Source organism: Accipiter gentilis, chromosome 7 (assembly GCF_929443795.1).
Source record: "Accipiter gentilis chromosome 7, bAccGen1.1, whole genome shotgun sequence".
NCBI classification, from domain to species: Eukaryota; Metazoa; Chordata; class Aves; order Accipitriformes; family Accipitridae; genus Astur; species Astur gentilis.
Window position 1 is genome coordinate 11,666,295 of NC_064886.1, and position 18,570 is coordinate 11,684,864.

The 18,570-nt window shown below is 62.0% G+C and overlaps 4 protein-coding genes across 8 annotated transcripts; 3 read left to right on the forward strand and 1 right to left on the reverse strand.

The window, feature by feature from the left end:
• The first annotated feature begins 31 nt into the window (after positions 1-31).
• S100A13 (S100 calcium binding protein A13) lies at positions 32-7,056 on the forward strand. 3 transcript variants are annotated; one of them, XM_049805211.1, is made up of 3 exons: positions 32-241; positions 6,420-6,645; positions 6,843-7,046. In XM_049805211.1, exons 2-3 carry the CDS (start codon positions 6,493-6,495, stop codon positions 6,978-6,980), a joined length of 291 nt encoding a protein of 96 aa, XP_049661168.1. In that variant the 5' UTR covers positions 32-241; positions 6,420-6,492; the 3' UTR covers positions 6,981-7,046. The 3 variants fall into 3 exon arrangements, with proteins under 3 accessions (XP_049661168.1, XP_049661169.1, XP_049661167.1); XM_049805212.1 differs by lacking the exon at positions 32-241 and adding an exon at positions 6,029-6,168 and having other exon boundaries at positions 6,465-6,645; positions 6,843-7,056; XM_049805210.1 differs by lacking the exon at positions 32-241 and adding an exon at positions 6,045-6,168 and having other exon boundaries at positions 6,843-7,045.
• On the reverse strand, positions 859-1,837 carry S100A1 (S100 calcium binding protein A1). 2 transcript variants are annotated; one of them, XM_049805213.1, is made up of 3 exons: positions 1,715-1,837; positions 1,281-1,429; positions 859-1,152 (listed from the first exon to the last, which is right to left on the reverse strand). In XM_049805213.1, exons 2-3 carry the CDS (start codon positions 1,419-1,421, stop codon positions 1,009-1,011), a joined length of 285 nt encoding a protein of 94 aa, XP_049661170.1. In that variant the 5' UTR covers positions 1,422-1,429; positions 1,715-1,837; the 3' UTR covers positions 859-1,008. The 2 variants fall into 2 exon arrangements, with proteins under 2 accessions (XP_049661170.1, XP_049661171.1); XM_049805214.1 differs by having other exon boundaries at positions 1,281-1,464; positions 1,715-1,751.
• A 329-nt stretch (positions 7,057-7,385) lies between the features above and the next one.
• On the forward strand, positions 7,386-10,692 carry LOC126040582 (protein S100-A14-like). The gene is made up of 4 exons (XM_049805209.1): positions 7,386-7,839; positions 8,095-8,203; positions 9,521-9,667; positions 9,775-10,692. The coding sequence occupies exons 2-4, from the start codon at positions 8,171-8,173 to the stop codon at positions 9,892-9,894; spliced, it is 300 nt and encodes a 99-aa protein (XP_049661166.1). The 5' UTR covers positions 7,386-7,839; positions 8,095-8,170; the 3' UTR covers positions 9,895-10,692.
• A 2,686-nt stretch (positions 10,693-13,378) lies between these two features.
• On the forward strand, positions 13,379-16,974 carry S100A16 (S100 calcium binding protein A16). Of its 2 annotated transcripts, none has more exons than XM_049805651.1 (3): positions 13,379-13,583; positions 15,903-16,074; positions 16,197-16,974. In XM_049805651.1, the coding sequence occupies exons 2-3, from the start codon at positions 15,919-15,921 to the stop codon at positions 16,359-16,361; spliced, it is 321 nt and encodes a 106-aa protein (XP_049661608.1). In that variant the 5' UTR covers positions 13,379-13,583; positions 15,903-15,918; the 3' UTR covers positions 16,362-16,974. The 2 variants fall into 2 exon arrangements, with proteins under 2 accessions (XP_049661608.1, XP_049661609.1); XM_049805652.1 differs by lacking the exon at positions 13,379-13,583 and adding an exon at positions 15,244-15,288.
• Positions 16,975-18,570: the final 1,596 nt, after the last annotated feature.

The window sequence follows — 18,570 nt, forward strand, 5'->3', positions numbered from 1 at the left end:
GTGGGTAGGGCAGGGCCGTGGGCACTGGCTGTGGTGTGGACTGGCCGGGTTCCAGCGGGGATGGGTCCCTGTTCCCCCGGCGATCAGGAGCCGGTGGGCACATGTACCGAGGCCGATCCCTCAGAGGCCGCCCAGCGGGGCCTGTCCTGGGCGGGGTCGGAGGCGCGGAAGACCTGAGGAGGCCTCCCGGGGTCTCCGGTCCCCCCGCCGGCGGCCTGGGCCTGTGACCTGGCTGTTCCCAGTGCGTCCTCGTTTTCTGCTGGGGCAGACCCCGTCTGGGGCCCGACCGGGTGGGTCGAGGGCCCAGAGCCGTGAGGGGTGGCTGGGGAGAACTGGGGCCGGTCCCAGCCCCGGCAGACGATGGCGCTGGCGGCCTTGTGCGGGGCCGGGCCGGGCCTCAGCGTGGGGGCTGCTGGCTGGAGGCCCGCTGTGGGAGGAGATCAGAACCGGTTCCTCCAGCCCAGGGGCGCGGTGCCTGTGCCTCTGGCGGGACGGGCAACGAGTCCCGGCCTGTGCCCCCCCCCCCCCCGACCCTCATGCCCCCATGTTGCACCCCCATGTCCTGCACCCCAACACCCCAGTGCAGGCTGGGGTCACCCACCCCAGCTGTGCTGTGCCCTAGCATGATTCGGGATTGATGCCAGGCTCAGGGGCAGGGTGGGGTGCAGGGTGTGATGGAGCAACCAAAGCAAGGTGCAGACAGGAATGTCTCCAGGCGCTTGGGGTGACCCAGGGTGGCTTTTCCCTGTGACCCTGTGGCTTAGGAGAGGGAAAGCTCCCTGGTATCCCCAGGGGCACTAGTAGGGGGACAGGGCAGAAACCCCAACCCTGGAAACGAAGGAGCTGACAACACACCTCTGGCTGGGTCAGTGCCTTTATTGTGGAGCCGGATCCCAGTGGGATCCCCAGGGTGTGCTGGGGAGTGGAGGGTGAGGTGGGGGGGTGGCGGGGGGCTCTGCTTTTTGGGGATGCCATGGCTGGCTGCTGCAGGGTGGAGACCAGCCTGGGTCAGGCGTTCTCCCAGAAGAAGGTGTTGCAGGCCACGGTGAGCGCGGCCACCAGGACCACGTACTCCTGGAAGTCCACCTCCCCATCGCCGTTCTCATCCAGGTCCTGCATGATCTTCTCCACGGCACCCGTGTCCTTCTGGGTCTGTGTGTGTGTGGGGGGTGACAGGCTGAGCCCCGGGGCTTGGCAGCCTGCTGGGATGCTGCTGCCCCAGGGCACGGAGGGAAAGGGGGACCCCCCAGCCCCCGCTCCCCAGCATGGCTGGTCCCTACCTCCAGGAAGCAGCCCAGCTCACTCTGCAGCAGCTCCTTCAGCTCCTTCTTGCTCAGCTTGTACTTGTCCCCCTCCTTGCCCGAGTAGTGGTGGAAGACGTTGATGAGTGTCTCCATGGCCCCTTCCAGCTGCGACGCCATGGCGCTGGCTGCGGGGAGGCACCCACCGTGTTATGGGGGGCAGCTGCCAGCCCCCCTTGCCATGAGGGGCAGCCCCCCAATCGCAGCCACCCCTGCCCTGTCCCCTGCCAGCGAGCGTCGCATGCCGTGGCCTCTGCTCTGAACGCTTGGTGCTGGGCAGACAGCCAGGGGCTGTGAGGGTCTCAGGGCACCCCGCTGCTCCCCAGGGCTGGATGGGGTGCTCCTGTGGGAGGGGGCCCCGGCCGCCTGTCCCCTTGCAGGGCAGCTGTGCCCTGGCCAGGACCTGCGCTCACCTGAGCTCCCAGCTGCACTGCCCGCCCGCTGCTCGGAGTGTTCCGGGCTGGGCCAGCCAGGGATGTTAAATAAGCTCCAAGCCCCCTCCCTCCGGGAGGATCCGATACCTGCACTGGACAGCCCGTCTGGCACCACCAGGCTGCCCTGTGCTGCCTTCCTGGGGGGCTGGGATGTGGGGAGCCCAAACCCAGAGTGCCCCACTGCCCCACTTGCCTCGCACCAGCCGCAGGATGATGCAGAGGAGCATTTCCAGCCCCACCGGTACAAGATGCTTTACGTCTTGTATCAGGTGCTTACAAGGTGGTGGTGGGTGGTGGAGGGGTGGGCAGTGATGCCAAGAGTTACTCTGGGGGGGTTCCATGTCCCTCCCTATGCTAAATCTCAGGTGTTCCTTTTTGCCACCCCCATGCCTGAGGCTGGCCCCACTGTGGCCCCGTGGGGCAGTGGGATGCCAGGGGCACAGGGATGTGTGGGGTGGGCAGGGGGGTCTCTCGCTGGGGCCACCCCCCCAGCCGGCTCTGCCTGCCAGCCCCATGTCAGATCCTGTGCCGGGCTCTGGCTTTGCTCACAGCTGTGGCCCCTGTGGCACCGCGGCGCCCGGGGTCTGACCCTGTGGCGTCACCTGCTCGGCGCCCGCCGGCATCCCCCATCTGTCAGCGCCATGGTGCCATGCCGGATCCATCCCCAGCCCTCCTCCCCCAGGCTGATAAGGTGCAGGTATCTGGTGTCCTTGCAATGGGAGCCAGCTGGAGTTATCGGGTGTCTCAGCCCAGGCCCCCCGGGCCTGCCCGCTCCCTGCACACAGAAAGGCCTCTTGTCAAATTAAAAAAGCTCCACAATTCCAGCCCGGAGGTTGCTCCAGCAACGGCTCAGCTAGGAAACCAGATTCCTGAGCTGGCATCACTGATGCTGATAATCCTGGCCCCACTGCGGCTCTCGTTACAGCCCTGCATCCGTGCAGCCGGGGCAGTGTAAGACCAAACCCATCGCCGCCTCCTCAGCACCAGCATCCCCGGGGGAACAACAGTGGTGCTGAGCCCCCAAACTCAGGCACAATCATTCCCCCTTTTTGGGACCCCCCTGCTGATAGTGCAGGGGGGCTTCTGGGGAGCTGCCGATGTGGCAGCATGGCTTTTTGCAAGAGCCGGGTGGAGCCAGGCTCTTTATCCTGGATTCCAGTCCTAATTTGGGGCTAATTATATCCTGCTCCCTTCGTTTCCATCTCCCGCACTTCCTGTCTCCGCAGTTGGGAAATGCCGCAGCTGCATGGCACCCCCCCCAACCTGGGAACCCCCAAATGACCCTGCTACCCAGTCACCCTACCCCATGTGGCTACCTCACCACCACTGCCCTGTGCTGGAGGGGGTGGCTTGGGGGGGGGCTGGAGGGTTTGGGGTAATATGCAGGGTCTTGGGGGTCCAGCCCCTGTCCTGCACCTGGGGCAGCTGAGGTGGCTGCAAAGGGGGTCCCTAGCTGGAAATGGGGGTCCTGGATGTAAGTGGGGGTCCCGGATGGAAGTGGAGGTGCCAGATGAAAGCCCAGGAGCTGCTTCTCAGCAGGACACAGCTTCCATTTTTGGTGTGGGGCAAGGAGGGGGGCCTGGGGCTGGTGAGCTCCAGGAGAGGCCAGATCCAGAGCCTAGGGACAGGGGGCAATGGGAAAGGACCCTGGTGGCACTCACTCAGCAGTGTCCGCGTGGCAGCTGGTGGCAGCGGAGCCCCTGTACCCCTGTCCCCAGCGTGGCTTGGCACCAGGCAGGATCTGGCTTCCCCTTCTGGGAAAGCCTGGCCCCCGCGCTGCGTTGCCTGCCCAGTTGGGCAGCAGCTGCCTGTGACGGGAACATGCATTGCTGTCCAGTCCTGAGCTTAAAAATAACCTAACCCTGGTCTCCGCAGTGGGCACAGAGCCGGGGCTGCCTTGCCCCGGGCACTGGCATGGCTAGCGTGTCCAACCGCCCAGCTTTGCGGAGCTCCCTAAGGGCTCCGATGCACTTGGAGGGGCTCTGCCCCACTCTTATTAAACCCCAAACTTTCCCAGAGATCAGGATTTTGCCAGGCGTTTCCCGAGGGGTGAGACTGGCTGGAGCTGGGTGCCCAAGGGTAAACCCCAACACCGCAGGGCCGTCATGTGGGCGCCAGAGGGGTCGGCCCTGGGCGCCGCGGCCCCTCTCCCTGCCGCTGTGGTGCTGGCCATGGGGAGAGCACGCCCGGCGTGTCAGTGCTGGCAGATCCCCAGGACAAGCTCTTACCAAACCAGGAGCAGTGAGGGACATGCCAGGAGGTTTACACACATCTTGGAACAGGTTTCAGCCACTGCGACTCCCCATGCTCCACTTTGACCCAGCTAAACCAGTTGCTCCAGTTGCTGGTGCCGGGGCTGGGCCGATCTTGTCTCTCTGTCCCATCCCTGGAGCATGGAAGAGGCTTTTCCATCACTGGGGTTTGGTTGGAGTAGGGGGAGCTGCGGAGCACTGCTGTGCCAGGGCCGGGGGCATCACGATGGCACTGGGCACCTGATTTTGCAGCCTCAAAGCCATGCTCCCCTCCAACAAGCCCTGTTAGGTGTGGTGGGCTGGTGTGGACTGCTGCCGAGTTGGCATCCATGGTGGCCACAGTGACTGTCCCTGGTTGGGGTCCCCAACCAAGGCAGGTTGGGGACAACACCAGGACCAGGACATGGAGGTGGGTGCCAACCCCCTGGGATGCACCTGCATCCTGATCCTGAGCTCTCACCCCAGCACGTGGGGTCCTGCCATGCTCTGCCCCCTTCCAGTAGTGCTGGGGTCCCTGAGGCCAGGTCACTGCTCCCTGCCCTTGGGGACAGCCCTGAGCAGGCATCCTGGGCTCAACCAGGAGGTGCCGTTTCTCCTGCCACCTGTGATTTGGCCGCCTCCTGTCGCAGGGCCACTGCAGTGCCTGCTGCCTCCTCACCCCATCCCGGCACCCTGAATTCCAGGGGTGGCGAGTCATGGGCCCGCCTGGCTCTCGAGGGCCAGTGATTCACTCCAAACCTGTCCCTGTCCCTACTGAGCCTGACTCACCACAGCGGTTTCCCAAGAGACCATCTTGGTCCCCTGACGTGGGGCTCAGCGGAAGTCCCATCCACATCCCCCTGTCATCCCGGGGAGGAGGATGGGCCGGATGGGGCTGCAGGAAGCCAATTCCTCCCCCATGAGCTGGTGTGACGGGTGTGGGGTGGGGATCAGGCTGCCTTGGTGTAGGCTGGAGCCTCCCCATCTTCGTGTAGAGGTGGAGTGAGTGCATCAGGGCTCAGCAGAAACTGGGCTGGTGATGGTGGCATTGCGATAGGGACCCCCCAAAACACTGCTGGTGGGGGGTTTCCAGGCTGTGCTGGGCTCCCTGGGACCCCACTCCCATGTACTGTCCCAGGGGGGCTGCTCACCCTGGCTTTGCTCCCTGTCATGCTTGATGTCATGCTGCCATGGAGATGCTGGGATACAGCCCCCATGGCATGCAGGGATCGATTCGGTGTCTGGCAATCAGGGATATCCCTGCCATGCTCTGGGCAGAGGTAGTCCCCCAACGTCACCCCCATCCCACGCCGCCGCCACCCCTGGCATCCCCACTGCCTCTCTCCGGGGCTGTGCCGTGGGCACCACGTGGGGTTTGTTTGGGGCCAAGGCATGGTGCCAGGGTGCGGGATGCGGCTTGGGGGCCCGTGGGAACAGTGGTGCCGTGGTGCGGAGCTGCTCCATCGCCCAGGTGGAAACCTGCCAGGGCTGCCATGTTATAAATACACAATGATTAAAGGGGAATGCTCAGGCAGTTCCAACCCCTAATTAATTTGGATTAATTAATTTTTACAAAGCCCACTATTAATAGGGTTGATGTCAGCGGGTGGCTGAGTCACAACTCTCACTCGGTGCGGGTTGAGCCCGGCCCTGGGTCTGCAGTGCCGCTGGATCGTGGGTCAGAATGAGCTGCCATGTTGGGGCATGGTGGGACGTCAGCAGAGCACTGGGGACCACGTCCCCATCTTCAGTGCAATACTGTCCCCGCAGGGATGCATTTGGGGGTGAGACCTGTTCTACATGGCTGGAAAGTTCCGGACAATGCTCAAGCCCTGCGAGATGCTCCAGCCAGAACAAACCCGCTCCGTCGTCCCACATCCCTCCCCTCTGCCCCGTGGTCCCATCCTGCTCCCCACTGGAGCATCCCCACAGCAGCAGAGCCCAGGCGGTGCCACGGAGGCCGGGGCAGGTTCACAACAGTAGGGCCGAATGCTGAATTTGGTCTACTGCCCGCATGGGGAGGGAGGAGAGAAGGACGTCTCCGCACCCGGGCGGCGTCTGTGCTTCCGTCCGGCTGCGACAGGAAACCCAACACCGTGGCACTGGGGACAAAGTGCTGTGCTCTCCCCTCCTGCTGCTCACAGTATAAAACCTCCCGGGGTGCACGACCTGCCTGTAGCTCTTTGCCTGCAGGCGCGGGGGGTAAGTAGGGAATTGCTGCTTGCAGCACTGGCCCCACCCTGGCTACTGTGTCTTTAGCCTCTGCCCCCCCCCCCCGCACCAGCCAGGGAGGGCCTGGCTGAAGCAGTTGGTCCCTAGGGAATGGTGGGGGGTCCCTAGGGAACGCCCTCAGCCCCGGGACCCTGCTCAGCCTCGCAGACTCACTGCACCCTGGGCTAGGGAAGGAGAAAGGGTCCCCTTCTCCTGACGAACCCTGGGCATCACCTCCCCAGGACGCCACTTTGCCTCCGACCCCGTCTCAGCTCCTCTCCCTGCAGCCCTGGGCTGCTGCCGTGCACCAGCACCATGGCTACGGGTGAGCTGACCGAGCTGGAGACGGCCATTGAGAAGATCGTTACCGTCTTCTTCACCTATGCGGCAAAGGAGGGCAAGAAAGGCACGCTGACAGCTGGCGAGTTCAAGGAGCTGGTCCAGCTCCAGCTGCCCAACCTGATGAAGGTGAGGTGAGGGGCAGCATGTGTGGGGCAGCTGGGGGGGTGGCTGGATCCCCATGGGTCCCCCTGAGCTGGGGGGGTGCTCCTGGTACTCTGGGATTTGCAAGCAAGAGCGAGCGGCAGACCCTGCTCCCTGCCCCGGTCCCCATCCTGTTCACCAGGGACTGGGATCTGCCTGAGCCTCCTCTGTCCTCCTCACAGGACGTCCCCTCCCTGGAGGAGAAGATGAGCGAGCTGGATGTGAACAACGATGAGGAGCTGAAATTCGGCGAGTATTGGCGGCTGATCGGGGAGCTGGCAAAGGCCATGCGGAGGGAGAAAGCAGGGAAGAAGAAGTGACAGGGCTGGTGGGGAGACTCAGCCAACACGGAGCTAATAAAAGAGGTTTTCCTGAGCCTGAGCATCACTGCTGTTCTTAGTGGAGGGCTACTAATTTGGACAGCCCATCTTCTCCCCTACCTGCATCTGCCCATGGCCACGCTGTGCCCAGGGACCAGCCCGCCACCACGAGTGGGGGTTTGGGGCTCACTCTGCGTTGGGGTGGCTGCTGTGGAGAACCTATGATGGATGGGGCCATTCCCAAATTGCCCTTGCGCTGGTCTGGCTTGCGGGGTGCCACCCTGTGCCCCACAAACGCCTTCCTGCTGGGCTGTGGGGTTGCTTAGTGCAACCCTGATGGGTGGCAGAGATGTGGCTGGAACCAGGGTGGGGCTCAGGAGTATCTCCGGCAGTGATGCTGCGGTGGTCACTACCTCCATGGCATCAATGCCCATCCTCTCTGGGGTCTTGGGTGGCACGAGGGGACGTGTCCACTGGCACAGCGCATCCCCAGCTCAGCATCCCTAACCGAGCTCCCATTCCTAGTGTTCAGCTCCTAAATACCTGTGCTGCTGGGAAATGGTAAAATCTCCACCATGGGCTGACCCATCCCTGAGCCAGCCGGGGCCCAGTGCCCAGGTGGCAGTTCCCACGCAGTGCTGCACGGTTGTGCCGTGCTGGGCCGGATGGGGAACCATCAATGTGGCCGGGAAGGAGGCGTTTCCCAGCCCCACGCTGGCCCTGAGCCAGGCTCCAGAATGAGACGCCTTGCACCACGCCACAGCTGGCGGCGCACAGGGAGCTCCCACTCACACCTCCCCGTGGTATAAAACCCCAGCGCGCCACAGCCCGCGCAGACCCAGGAGAGCCCGTGGAGCAGGTAAGTGGCCCATCCACCACTGCGGGATGGGGGTCCGCACCCAGGGGTCCTGCCACCCCTCTGCACGCACTCTGCTCCCACGCTTGGCTCTGCCATGACTTGCTGCTGGGGCAGGGACGCTCCTGCCGCTGGGACATGTCCCGGCAGCTCACTGCATCCCGGGGCTCCTTCCTCACTGTGCACTCAGTCCCGGCGCCGAAGGAGTGGAAACTCCCCCCAGGCCGAGAGCTGAGCCTGGCTTTCTTCCCCCGACAGCTCCCCGAGACCCCGTCGGAGAGGACAGCCCCACCACTGCTGCCACCAAGGACCTACAGACCCTGCGAGGAGCAGCATGGGCCAGTGCAACTGCCGCAAGAAGCGCAAGGTCCACATGTGATGCTGCGGCACCGGGAGGGCTGGGACCCCCAGTGGGGTGTGGCACGCAGGGGTGACCCTGCATGGCCCCATCCCTCAGAGCACAGCCCTGGGCACAGGGTGACTCAGAGCAGCACGGCCAGGCCAGCCCCATCCTGGAGCCAGACTCCAGCAGAGGAGCCAGGGGGCTGTTTCGGGGTTTGGCGACGCTGACCTGGTGCTGGGCAGGGGGACCTGGTGCTGCAGGCTTGGAGCCACTTGAAAGCTCAGGGAACCAGGAAGCTTTCTTCAGCTCCCTTCTGGACTCACCTTCCAGAGCTGCACTTGCTCCTTGCAACCTCTCCAAGGACACCCAACAAGAGAAAGTCTCCTGTTTTCCTCGGCTTTCAAATGGGAGGTGCCCACCCCACTCCCCTTTGCACCTGTGGAGGATTTGGCCCCGGCTGGCTGAGCTGGGGCACTGGGCTGAGGCTCTGAAGATTGCTGGGTTCTTCCTAATGGGCATCGCCTGATGTGGTTTAATAGTGTTTTAAGGGAAAACCGCAGATGCTGAGTGAATCACCATTGTTTCCCTTCAGACGAAGCTTTGGCTAATTAGCACGAGTGGCTGGCAGTCGGGTGCATGGGTCGGGCCAGTCTCTGCCCCCCAGTCTGCCAGGGAAGGGGTCTGCAGCCCTGACAGGGAGGGAGAGGGGCTTCTGCCACCACCAAGTCCCATCCTGGTGGGTGCCTGAATCGTCCTGGGCACTGACTCATGCTGCCATCCACCACTTGTGCAAAGGAGAGGAAGAACCAGTCCGGACGGCCGCAGCAGCCCCCACGCGCCGTGGGTGTAGCGCCTGGAGACGCCGGGGTGGCTAAGCCTTGCTGGCCCCAGGCAGGGAGAAGTCTGGGCAAGCAGAGACAGGGGGTGACATGCCTGCAGGGAGGGGTGTCACATCAAGGTGGAGGGGTATGTCAGTTGTAGGGGGATATTGCAGCTGGGCAGAGCCTGTATGGAGGGATGCAACACCTATATGGTGGGTTCTTATGTCTACGGTGGGGTCTTACATCTATATGGAGTGGTCTTGCATCTGTATGGGGGTCTCACATCTGTACAGTGAGGTCTTACATCTGTAGAGGGGGTCTCACATCTGTACAGAGGGCTATCATGTTGATAAGGAGGTTTATCACGTCATTGCAGAGGGGTTGAACATCTGCAGAGAGCACTGGCACATCTGCTCGGGGAGCATCCCATCTACCTGGGGGCTCGTCCTGTCCATCTAGGGGATGTCCCATCCATCCGGGGAGGTGTCCCACTGGTGCTCACCCTCTCTCCCCTGTGCAGGACTGCCAGGAGCTCACTGATGTGGAGCGGGCCATTGAGACCGTCATCAACCAGTTCCACTGCTATGCAGTGAAGGGGCAGAAGGAGTACCTGACGCCCAACGAGATGCAGGAGCTGGTGGTCCAGAAGCTGCCCCACCTGGGGAAGGTGAGGGCAGAGCCTGGCAATGGGCAGGGGGAGTTGGGGTGGGCACGGGCTGCCTGTGGGACCCTGCAGCTCCATGACCCTGATGCTTTCTTCTGCCCCTGCTGCAGTGTGTTGGACCGCTGGACGAGAAGATAGAATGCATGGGAGACCCTGACGAGGCCAAGCTGGAGTTTGGAGAGTACTGGGACATGATGGGGGATGCGGCCAAGGGCTGCCGGAGGAAGTAGAGGGTGGCGGGGGACGGGAAGGTGCCCGAGGCCTCAGGCTCTGCACCGAGAAGCATGAGAGGCTGCTGGTCCTGGTGGGATGCGCCTGGGAAAATGCAGCATTGCTCCTTCTGGGGCTCGTCTCCTCCCCATGTCCCTGACTGGGGCAGAGGGATCCCCTTCCCTGGCTCCATCCCTGCCCTCTCTCAGCTCTCCTTCCTGTCAGGAAACCTCCCTTCCCATCCCCAGCTCTGGCCTGTACTGTGGCGGGAGGGAGATGGCAAGGGGGTTCCTGGCCTGGGCTCTGGAGCTGCCTTTCTCCGTCCTTTGGTTCAGAGCCCTTATCCCCGGGGTTGTCCCACCTCTGGCCCCAAAACCCCTCTGGTTGCAGGTCCCCCAGCCCCGGAGCATCACAGTGAGAGGGACTTGGCTCCTTTCCCCCCAAAAGCCTTTGGATGTGCGGGCTTGTCCTCCCGGCCCTGTGCCCTGCCACCTGATGGGAGCCACTTTGCCACAGTCCTGCCTTGTGCTTCAAGCACCTTTGGGGGCATCCCAGGCTCTGGGCCAGCACCAACATTGCTGTGCATGGCCTGAGAGTATTCCCTGTTCTTCCCCTGGTGCAGGGACTGTGGTGTCCTGCGCCTGCCCAGGTTTTGGGGTGCTATGCTGGGGTGTGCCGCCTGCATGGTGCTCCCCTACCTGCCCCTCTCCAGGGACACTGGCCCCCAGCTGGCAGCTGGGCTCGGGGCTGGGACGGTGGCGGGTTGTTATCAGCTTGCATCACTTGCAACCATTTTTGTATAAATTAATAAAGGAAAACACTGGAAAAAAACCCAGCCAGGATGGGGTGGCCTCATTTGTCTTTCATGGGATGGGGAAAGGGGAGATGCAGGGAGGAACAGGGCTGTAACAATCGTGGCTCTGAACATCACTTACTGCTGGGTTGCATAGTCCCAGTGTAGAGCATGGGGGTGCAAGGGATGCTGCATGTGTGCAAGGGATGCTGCATGTGTGCAAGGGATGCTGCATGTGTGCAAGGGACGGTGCAGGTGTGCAAGGGATAGTGCAAGTGTGCATGGTGCTCTGGGTGTGCATGGCACTGAGGATGTGCACGGTGCTGAGGGTGTGTGTGGGGCTGTGCACATGCCCAGTTCCTGGGGTGGCTTGCGCCCTGTGGTCTCCATTGCGGGGACCCCACAAGCAGACCCAGGGCTGTGTCTCTGGACCAGGCACCCCAAAGGCTTTGGGAATGCAGCTCAGAGGAGACCCCAAAATCCTGGGCTCCGAAAGACCCAAGAACTGTGAGGTCAGCAGCAAGATCCCACCTGTGCCGGAGAGTGTGGGATTTCTGTCTAATTACAGCAAATTAGAAAACAGTAAATGCCACAAAGCGGTGGCTTACTGGGATGGAGCAATTAGCTCAGGTACCGAGCGCATGGAGGGTGAAGACATGGGCTTGAGAGGGTGCAGGGCACCTGCTGAGCCTGGTTATCCTGCCTTTCCTCTGCCATCCAGGCCATTCCTGCTGAACTTCATGTCCCAGAGGAACCCGTAGGGAGCCCTGGAGCTGTGATGGGGATGGGGACCCCAAAAAGGGAGAGGGTGCAGGCACCTCAGCAGCACCTGCATCACCTTGTGAGGTCTCTACTGTGGGGAAAAAGAATAGATGAACAAAACCAAACCTCAGAGAAATGTGATAAAACCCAAGGCTGGGACAGGGTGGCAGGTCCACTCAGGCCAGAGGCCAGCACAGCAACACCGACACCGTGGCTTGGCCACCTCTCACCTTGAGGTGGATTTCACAATGAGAATGACTATTTATTGTTCCTGCTTTGGAAATAAATACATGGAAATTAGGCAGAAAGGTGTGGTGTGCATTTAATTAGAGACAGGAAATGTGTCAAATGGTTGGGGTGATGGTGGGGGGAAAGGGGAGCCAGGGCTTCTGGATCTTTTTCCCAACACCAGGTTGGGAATGTGCTGTAGGAGTGGGGACTCCTGGGTCCTATTTCTGGTTTGGTGACCAGCTCCCTGGCATGACAGTGTGCTGTCGGGAGGACGGCAATTCCTGCGGCGTGAGCCATCCTTGATAAGTATCTGTTGTATCTGGAAAGTCTTTGGAGGTGGTAGGAACAGCTCAGCTCATGCCAGGGCGGTTGGTGCCCCTCAGTGAGTCAGGGCTGACCACGCGGGCATGGCACCACGCTGGTGGAAATGCTGAGAGATGCATTTGTCTATACCAGGGTGGCCACTGTGTGCAGGAGTGGTGGCTCCAGGGTACCCATCACAGTGGTCACCAAAGACCCCCAAACGCGGGGCTCAGTGTCCCCCCTCTCCAACGGGTCCCATGCAGCAGAGCTTATCCATGAGAAGATAAACTGTTCCCGACCCTTGAGACCCAGAGCTGGTGGGGACCAGGGGAGAGACCAACCTCATCGGGGCAATCACACTGGCTGGGAACTGTTTTGTGATGGGTTTGGATGGTACGTGGCTGCTCTGAGCACATGCACACGCACACACCCTGGATGCCTTGTAAAAATAAGGGCCTGGATGTGGTTGTGACATCTGCCAGGCACAGGAGAGTAATGAAGGCCCATGATTCAGAGGTGAGCTGTTTGCCTGCAGGGTCAGGGAGGGTTTCCCACCCTCCCGGGATGTTGCATCAACAACACCGGAGCATCTTGGCCAAGAACGGGTGTGCTTCCTCCCAACCGAGATTAGGAAGAAACCAGTGGAGAGCTGGGATGACACACATCGTTTTTTCCGGGATGGGAGTCCCAAAGGTCCTCTGAGCAGGTGGCTCCTGCCTGTAATACATCACCTCCTACTTTGCATCCTTAAATATGCAGCTCCCAATAATGCCTGTATCTAATCTTGGCATCAAATCGCCGCACCATTGCTCTGGTAGACATAGAGGGGTACAATTTGCTGGGTCAATTAATTACGGATGTGTCTTTACAAGAACAGCTACCAGCTGAGAAGAGCCTTATCTGTCCCAGCGCATGTAGAGATGGCTGAGAGCTGGATAAAACCCTGCTTGGAGTTGGTGCTTCTGCTTCCAAGGCCCCAGAGACCTGCACCAGCCCCTTTCACCCTTGAGAACAAGTGGTTTTGGTTCAAATAAACAATGCCCCCTCACCTTGCTGGGCAGCTCCTGTGCCACACTGGACCTGACTGGCTGGCCTCACCAGCAGTTGGTGCATGGGGAGGTTTGGAGGGGGGTGGGTGGCAGGGATGCACTATGGGACAGAGGAGCTGGGCTTTTGGCCGGTGCATGGCTGGATGGCGGTGGGTTTGCAAACCCTGGGATCAGACTGGAGTTGCACTATGCCTGGTAAACCACCACTGCTGGGAGCCTACCACCCCTTTCAGACAGTGGGGTCTTTTAGGGTGGTCCCCAAACACCTGCCATCACCCCACAGCCACAGCCATGTGCAGAGCAGCCCCCAGGAGGGAGCCAGACCCCGCCACAGGTCTGTGCTCGCACCGACCCGTCTGGGTGTTGCAATCGCGGGGAGCCATTTCCCAGGTAAGCCCCAGCTGGGGAACGCCCTGGGAACGTCAAGGAGGGGTGGGAGCCTCTTTAAAAGCCCGGCTGGGCCCGGCGGTATGGGTGCAAGGTGAGGAGAGAGAGCGCGTAATCAGCTTCCACTGCCCGTGCTGCCAAATCGGTGACAAACGGACACAACAGGACTCTCAGACGGAGCCAGGTGAGGCTCCCAGACAGGGATGGGAAAGCCAGCATTGGGACCCTTGGGGTGAATATTCAACCGGGAGCAGCCCTAGGACGTGCCGCTGCAGGTTGGGTGGTGGAAATCCCCGGAGCCCTTCGGCAGCATCGCGCGCGTGAGGCTGGGGTGGAGGGGACCTGCTGGATGCAGGGGGAGCACTGGGGTGAGCTGGGCTGGTGGGCGGGTGGTCCAGCATGGGGCTTGGCAGCATCCATTGACCTCCACTGCCTGTGGAGAGCCCAGCACATGGGGTTGCCAGTAGGGTCTGGCCCCTGGAAAAAGGGCATTTCCCCCCTGTTTTGCCCACGGCAATGCCAGGGCTGTGGGCAGGGAGCACTGGTGCTGTGCCCAGCTGCGGGTCCTGGCTCTGGGCACTGGTGCTGGTGAGTGCTCAAGGAAGGAGAGGGAGAGGTAAAGGAAGAGGGGGGACCACAGCGGCAGGAGCAGAGCAGCCAGTGAGCCCTGTCCTGCCCACCCCACCTACCTGGCACCCAGCCCTGCTGCAGCCGTGCTGGCATCCCTGGGTCCCACTGTGGTGGCAATGCCCCAGGTTGGCCCCAGGGACGCATGGTGGGGCTGGGGTGCAGGCAATGGCGGTGCCATGAGGGCTGCGCAGTTGTGGATGGGCTGGTGCTGTGAGTCAGCAGCGAAGTGGTAGCCATGATGCCCCGAGGATGGGCTGGTCGCTGGTGGTGGAGGACCGGTGATACCGGCGTGGGGTCTGCATGTAGGAACCCCAGCAGGTGTGGGTGTGTGGTGGGTGCTTTTGTCCAGGTGCTGGTCATTACCTTTTGTTGGCAATTAATGGCCCAGGACAAGGAAGGACTGGGGCTGGAGGTCTCCAGTGAGCCACTCTCATGGGGCTGTGCCAGGCACTGCAGCTTGCAGTGGGACCCCCTGCCAGTGCTGGGACTGTTCAAAAGCCACCCTGGTGTCCAGCTTCCTGCAAGCCAGATATGGTCCCTGGCCCCAGAATGGGGTGGCCCTGGGCCGCAGCACCATGGCAGAGAGAAGGCTCCCATGGGGACAAGGGTGGCTTGGGAGGGCACCCAGCCATGCCAAGGCATGCAGGGATGAGTGCAACAGTGTGGGGAGCCCAGGGCTGAGCCTTGTGTCTCTTGTCACCACCCTGATGTGCCAACGTCCTCAACCTGGGGCTGAATTGGGGAGGATCAGTGCAAAGAGAGAGGGGACGTGAGCCAAGTTTAGGGCATGGGGCAGGTCCTGCCTTTTCCCAGGGAGAAGCTAGTCTGCAGACACCATCCTGGATGATGCCCACAGAGTGGGGAACAGTGCGGGACTACCCCTCTGGGCTCCATGCACACTGCCCTGTTGGCTTCCTCCAAGACCCACACGGCCACCGCTGCTGTGACGGTTGGCATTGCACCCTGGGCTGGTGTAAATCAGCATAGCTCCAGCACAATCACGGGGAGCAACACGCTCCAGCTTGCCCTGCTCCCTGCCACCGACGAGGCAGGAAAGGGCCAAGGCCGGACAAGGTGATGCTGTTTCCGTCCCTGCCTGCCTGCATCCTGCCTGTGACGTGGACACCAGACCCTGTGACGGGGACCATCCTGTTGGGTTCATCCATAGGAAGGAACTTCCTGGCTTGGGAAAGCGGCGGGACCGTGGAGAGAGAGGGGGACCCCAGACATCAAGCAGGCAGGCAGGATTGGACCTTGAGGTATAGGGGGTGGCCTTGGCTGGGCTAGTGGGGGGCTCAGGCAGGTCCAGACCTGCTCTGCCAGGGTGTTTCTGGCGCCGTGAAGCAAGAGGAGGGCTGGCCGGTAATTCCTGCCCTCGTCCTGCCGCCACCGCCGCCCTGCCACGCGGCTCCCAGCCCCATTCCTCCCTAATGAGCCCTGGGAACTGGCGGCCACGGCTCCAGTGCTGTGGAGCCCCGCGGCCCCAGCGCCATAATTGCCGCCCTGTCCCATGCGTGTGGGCGGCCGCCCTGGCGGGGCAGGTGGGGCGTCTGGTATGGGGTGGCTACTGTGCCAGAGCTGGGGCAGGTGGCTTGGAGGATTTTTAGGGTAACCCTGTATGAGCAGTGATGTGGGGAGACAAGGACCCTGCATATCAGCACTGCCAGCTTTTTGCCTTTCTGTGGAGGCTGTCTTTTGCCTGCCTGGGGCTTGCAGTCACTCTAGGACTGGTGACAGCAAAGATGCCCGTGCACACCCTAAGTGATGGCACCGTGAGCTTTGGTGGCACGCTGCCTGCCCTTCCACCCCTTGTCCTCCAGCATGGGCTTGTGGATGGTCCCAAGGCCCCCGTCCCTGACCCCCGTTCCCACAGGTGACCGCAGGCAGTGATGGCAGAATGCACGGAGCTGGAATGGGCCGTCCAGGTGCTGGTGAACAATTTTGACAAGTACTCAAGCCGCCGCTGCTGCTGCAAGAAGCCACGGCGCATCAGCAAGAAGGATTTCCGCAAGATGCTGAGCTGTGAGCTCAACCACATGCTGACGGTGAGGCTGGGGTGCATGGGGCCAGGGGACTGGCTCCTCCTCACGCTTGCATGGGGTCCCCCCCACCCTGCACCTTGCTTTCCCTGCTGCCCCAGTGTAAGTGGCTCCGCTGTCTCCCCCAGGACACTGGGAACCGTCGAGCGGCTGACAAACTCATCTGTGACCTGGACGAGAACAAAGACGGGCGCATCAGCTTCGAGGAGTACTGGACCTTGATAGGTGGCATTGCAAGCCCCATCGCCCAAATCATCCGCCAGCAGGAGCAGAGCGTCAAGCACACCAAGTAGCCAGCTGCATCTGGACCCTCCCCAGGCTCAGTCTGACAGGCTCAGCCCCTGCTTCTCCATGGCTCCCCGCTTCTCACCTCTCCCGCTGCAGAGCCGCACCCCGAGCCCCAGCTTGCCACGGGGCACCCCAGTCTCCCACAGCTTTGCCGACTGAGCCATGCCAGAGTGTGATCAGGGCAGGAAGATCCTGTGGGTGGGAGCTGACGGGTGCACGGCCACCACAGCCTTGGGGTAGTCCTCCTTACCCCACGCCATGCCATCCCTGCCCTCATCCTCTTCTGCAAGACTTGTCCTTGCTGGGCTGCTGGGCAAGAAGCAAAAGGAGAGGCTTCCCCTCATCTAGGACATGAATTCTGTCTGTTCTCAGACCTCTGGGGTGCAGCCCTGCTGGCAGAAAACCCATCACGACCAGGACCCCCTCTCCCATTGGAGCTCCCCCTCAAAGTCAGGGATCTTCTTGGGAAAAGCATGCCTTTCCCCCTGCCCAAGCTGGTGAAGGGTCTGCCCTGCCTGTGCTGCCTGGTGCTCTGGTCCTTTGGGCTCGGGGAGTGGCGCAGTCCCATCTGGGCAACACCAGAGTGGTTATTTATTGCAGCAATAAAGTTTGGAGGAGCAGTGGGTGAAGCTGAGGCTCTGCTTTCCCGGGGGCTGCCCCGCAGCATGCATGCATGGTCAGGATGTGGGGGGCCAAGAGAGGGGGTCTGCCCTATTTCCCATCACACACACAGTCACAGTGTACCCTGGGCTGGCGATAACACCCATCCCAGCCTTCTGGCGTGGCAGGGATGGGCTCCCCGGGGCTGATTGAGCCACCACGAGGTGTCAGCAGACACCGTGGCCTCCCAGCACCCCAACCTGTTGCCTGGGACACAGGGTGCGGATGATGCTGCCACATGTCCTGAGGAACCCTCTCCACGTCCCCATGTGGGGTCCCAAGCACCTGGGACTACAGCCCCCCATCCGTACACCTCAAGGTCACGGCCACCCCAACCCTAGGGTGTCTCAGGTGACCCCAATTCCCACGCTGCATCTTGGCTCATTGCACATACCCCCCACCCGGGATGGGGAAAAGCTCCATGCCCTTGTGTGTGCCGGGGACACCCTGGGCTGGCAGTGCTCGGTGGGGAGTGTGCTGCAGCCTGGCTAATGGCGCCCTGTGACGCCCACAGTGCTGGCAGGCAGCCCAAACCAGCGGCCCCGGCACCTGCTGGGGATTTTCCACTGGGAGGTGACTTGGCCCCAGGCCTGCAAGCATGGCGGTGACCCTCTGCGACCCCCACTCCCACGGCAGGGGGGATGACGGCACCTTGGAGCCAGGACCCCCATCCCTTTCCAGCCATCCCCCCTCACCGATGCAGGAGCATCGCTGGCTCCGGCCTCTTGCCTGTCCCCCTGCCCACGCAGCCCACCTTCCCCTGCCCTGCAGCATCAGGGGTCCCAGGCAAACCGGGGGGTGCTCCTGTGGGAGACGGAGCAGTTGGGTAGGGCTGCGGCTGAGTCACGGTGGAGGAATCCCTCTCAGGCAAGGGCAGGGCTCGTGACTCACTCTGCTGTTTATGGGGTTACTGGGGATTGGCTGGGTGCTGCGCCTGGCTGCTCACGCAGGATCCCAGTGATCTGGTGGGATCCAGAGTAGACTCTAGGGGTCTCTCCAGAAAGGACCCTCAGGGTGAGGGGTAACCAGCCCCCAACATCTCATTTCTAGATGCAGATCAGCTGCAGTGCACAGAAACAATTCGGGCTGTGTCATGTCTCCTCACCCCCCCCGCCCCCCACTCCCCCCATGCTAACTTCCTCACAGGACCCAGGCATCCAGGCTGGGGCTCTGAGCAGTTGTAGCTCCCATGCCCGTGCTAGTTGAGGCAGGGTACATTATTTCCCCATCCTGGAGCTGCTTGGAGCAAACACGGGTGCATGGGGAACCCAGGAGACACAGGAGGGGCTGCTGCAGTGCACCACTGTGCAGGGGACCAGTGTGTCAGAGAGGGCATTGCACAGGCATCCACGTGGGCAGGGGGTGGTTTGCATGTCCGTGCGCTCAGCAGCTGCACCCCTGGGTGCTCCTCCTGGAAAACCCTGGGGCACTTTGCACAGCACCACATGGCAGGCGGGGAGGGGGATGATGTGGGGCTATGCAACAGGGATGGGGCTGCCAGGTTCTGCAGCTGGCCCCAATTTAGGGAACTCAAACCCATGCTCCTGTCCTCGT

What these genes read in the sequence shown, in the direction of transcription:
- S100A1 (XM_049805213.1), bottom strand. Translation starts at nt 1,421, where the DNA reads ATGGCGTCGCAGCTGGAAGGGGCCATGGAGACACTCATCAACGTCTTC. An exon ending in AGCTGGGCTGCTTCCTGGAG is followed by an intron (nt 1,153 to 1,280) that starts GTAGGGACCAGC and finishes ACACACACACAG; the next exon opens with ACCCAGAAGGACACGGGTGC.
- LOC126040582 (XM_049805209.1), top strand. Translation starts at nt 8,171, where the DNA reads ATGGGCCAGTGCAACTGCCGCAAGAAGCGCAAG. An exon ending in ACTGCCGCAAGAAGCGCAAG is followed by an intron (nt 8,204 to 9,520) that starts GTCCACATGTGA and finishes TCCCCTGTGCAG; the next exon opens with GACTGCCAGGAGCTCACTGA. An exon ending in AGCTGCCCCACCTGGGGAAG is followed by an intron (nt 9,668 to 9,774) that starts GTGAGGGCAGAG and finishes CCCCTGCTGCAG; the next exon opens with TGTGTTGGACCGCTGGACGA.
- S100A16 (XM_049805651.1), top strand. Translation starts at nt 15,919, where the DNA reads ATGGCAGAATGCACGGAGCTGGAATGGGCCGTCCAGGTGCTGGTGAAC. An exon ending in AGCTCAACCACATGCTGACG is followed by an intron (nt 16,075 to 16,196) that starts GTGAGGCTGGGG and finishes TGTCTCCCCCAG; the next exon opens with GACACTGGGAACCGTCGAGC.
- S100A13 (XM_049805211.1), top strand. Translation starts at nt 6,493, where the DNA reads ATGGCTACGGGTGAGCTGACCGAGCTGGAGACGGCCATTGAGAAGATC. An exon ending in AGCTGCCCAACCTGATGAAG is followed by an intron (nt 6,646 to 6,842) that starts GTGAGGTGAGGG and finishes TCCTCCTCACAG; the next exon opens with GACGTCCCCTCCCTGGAGGA.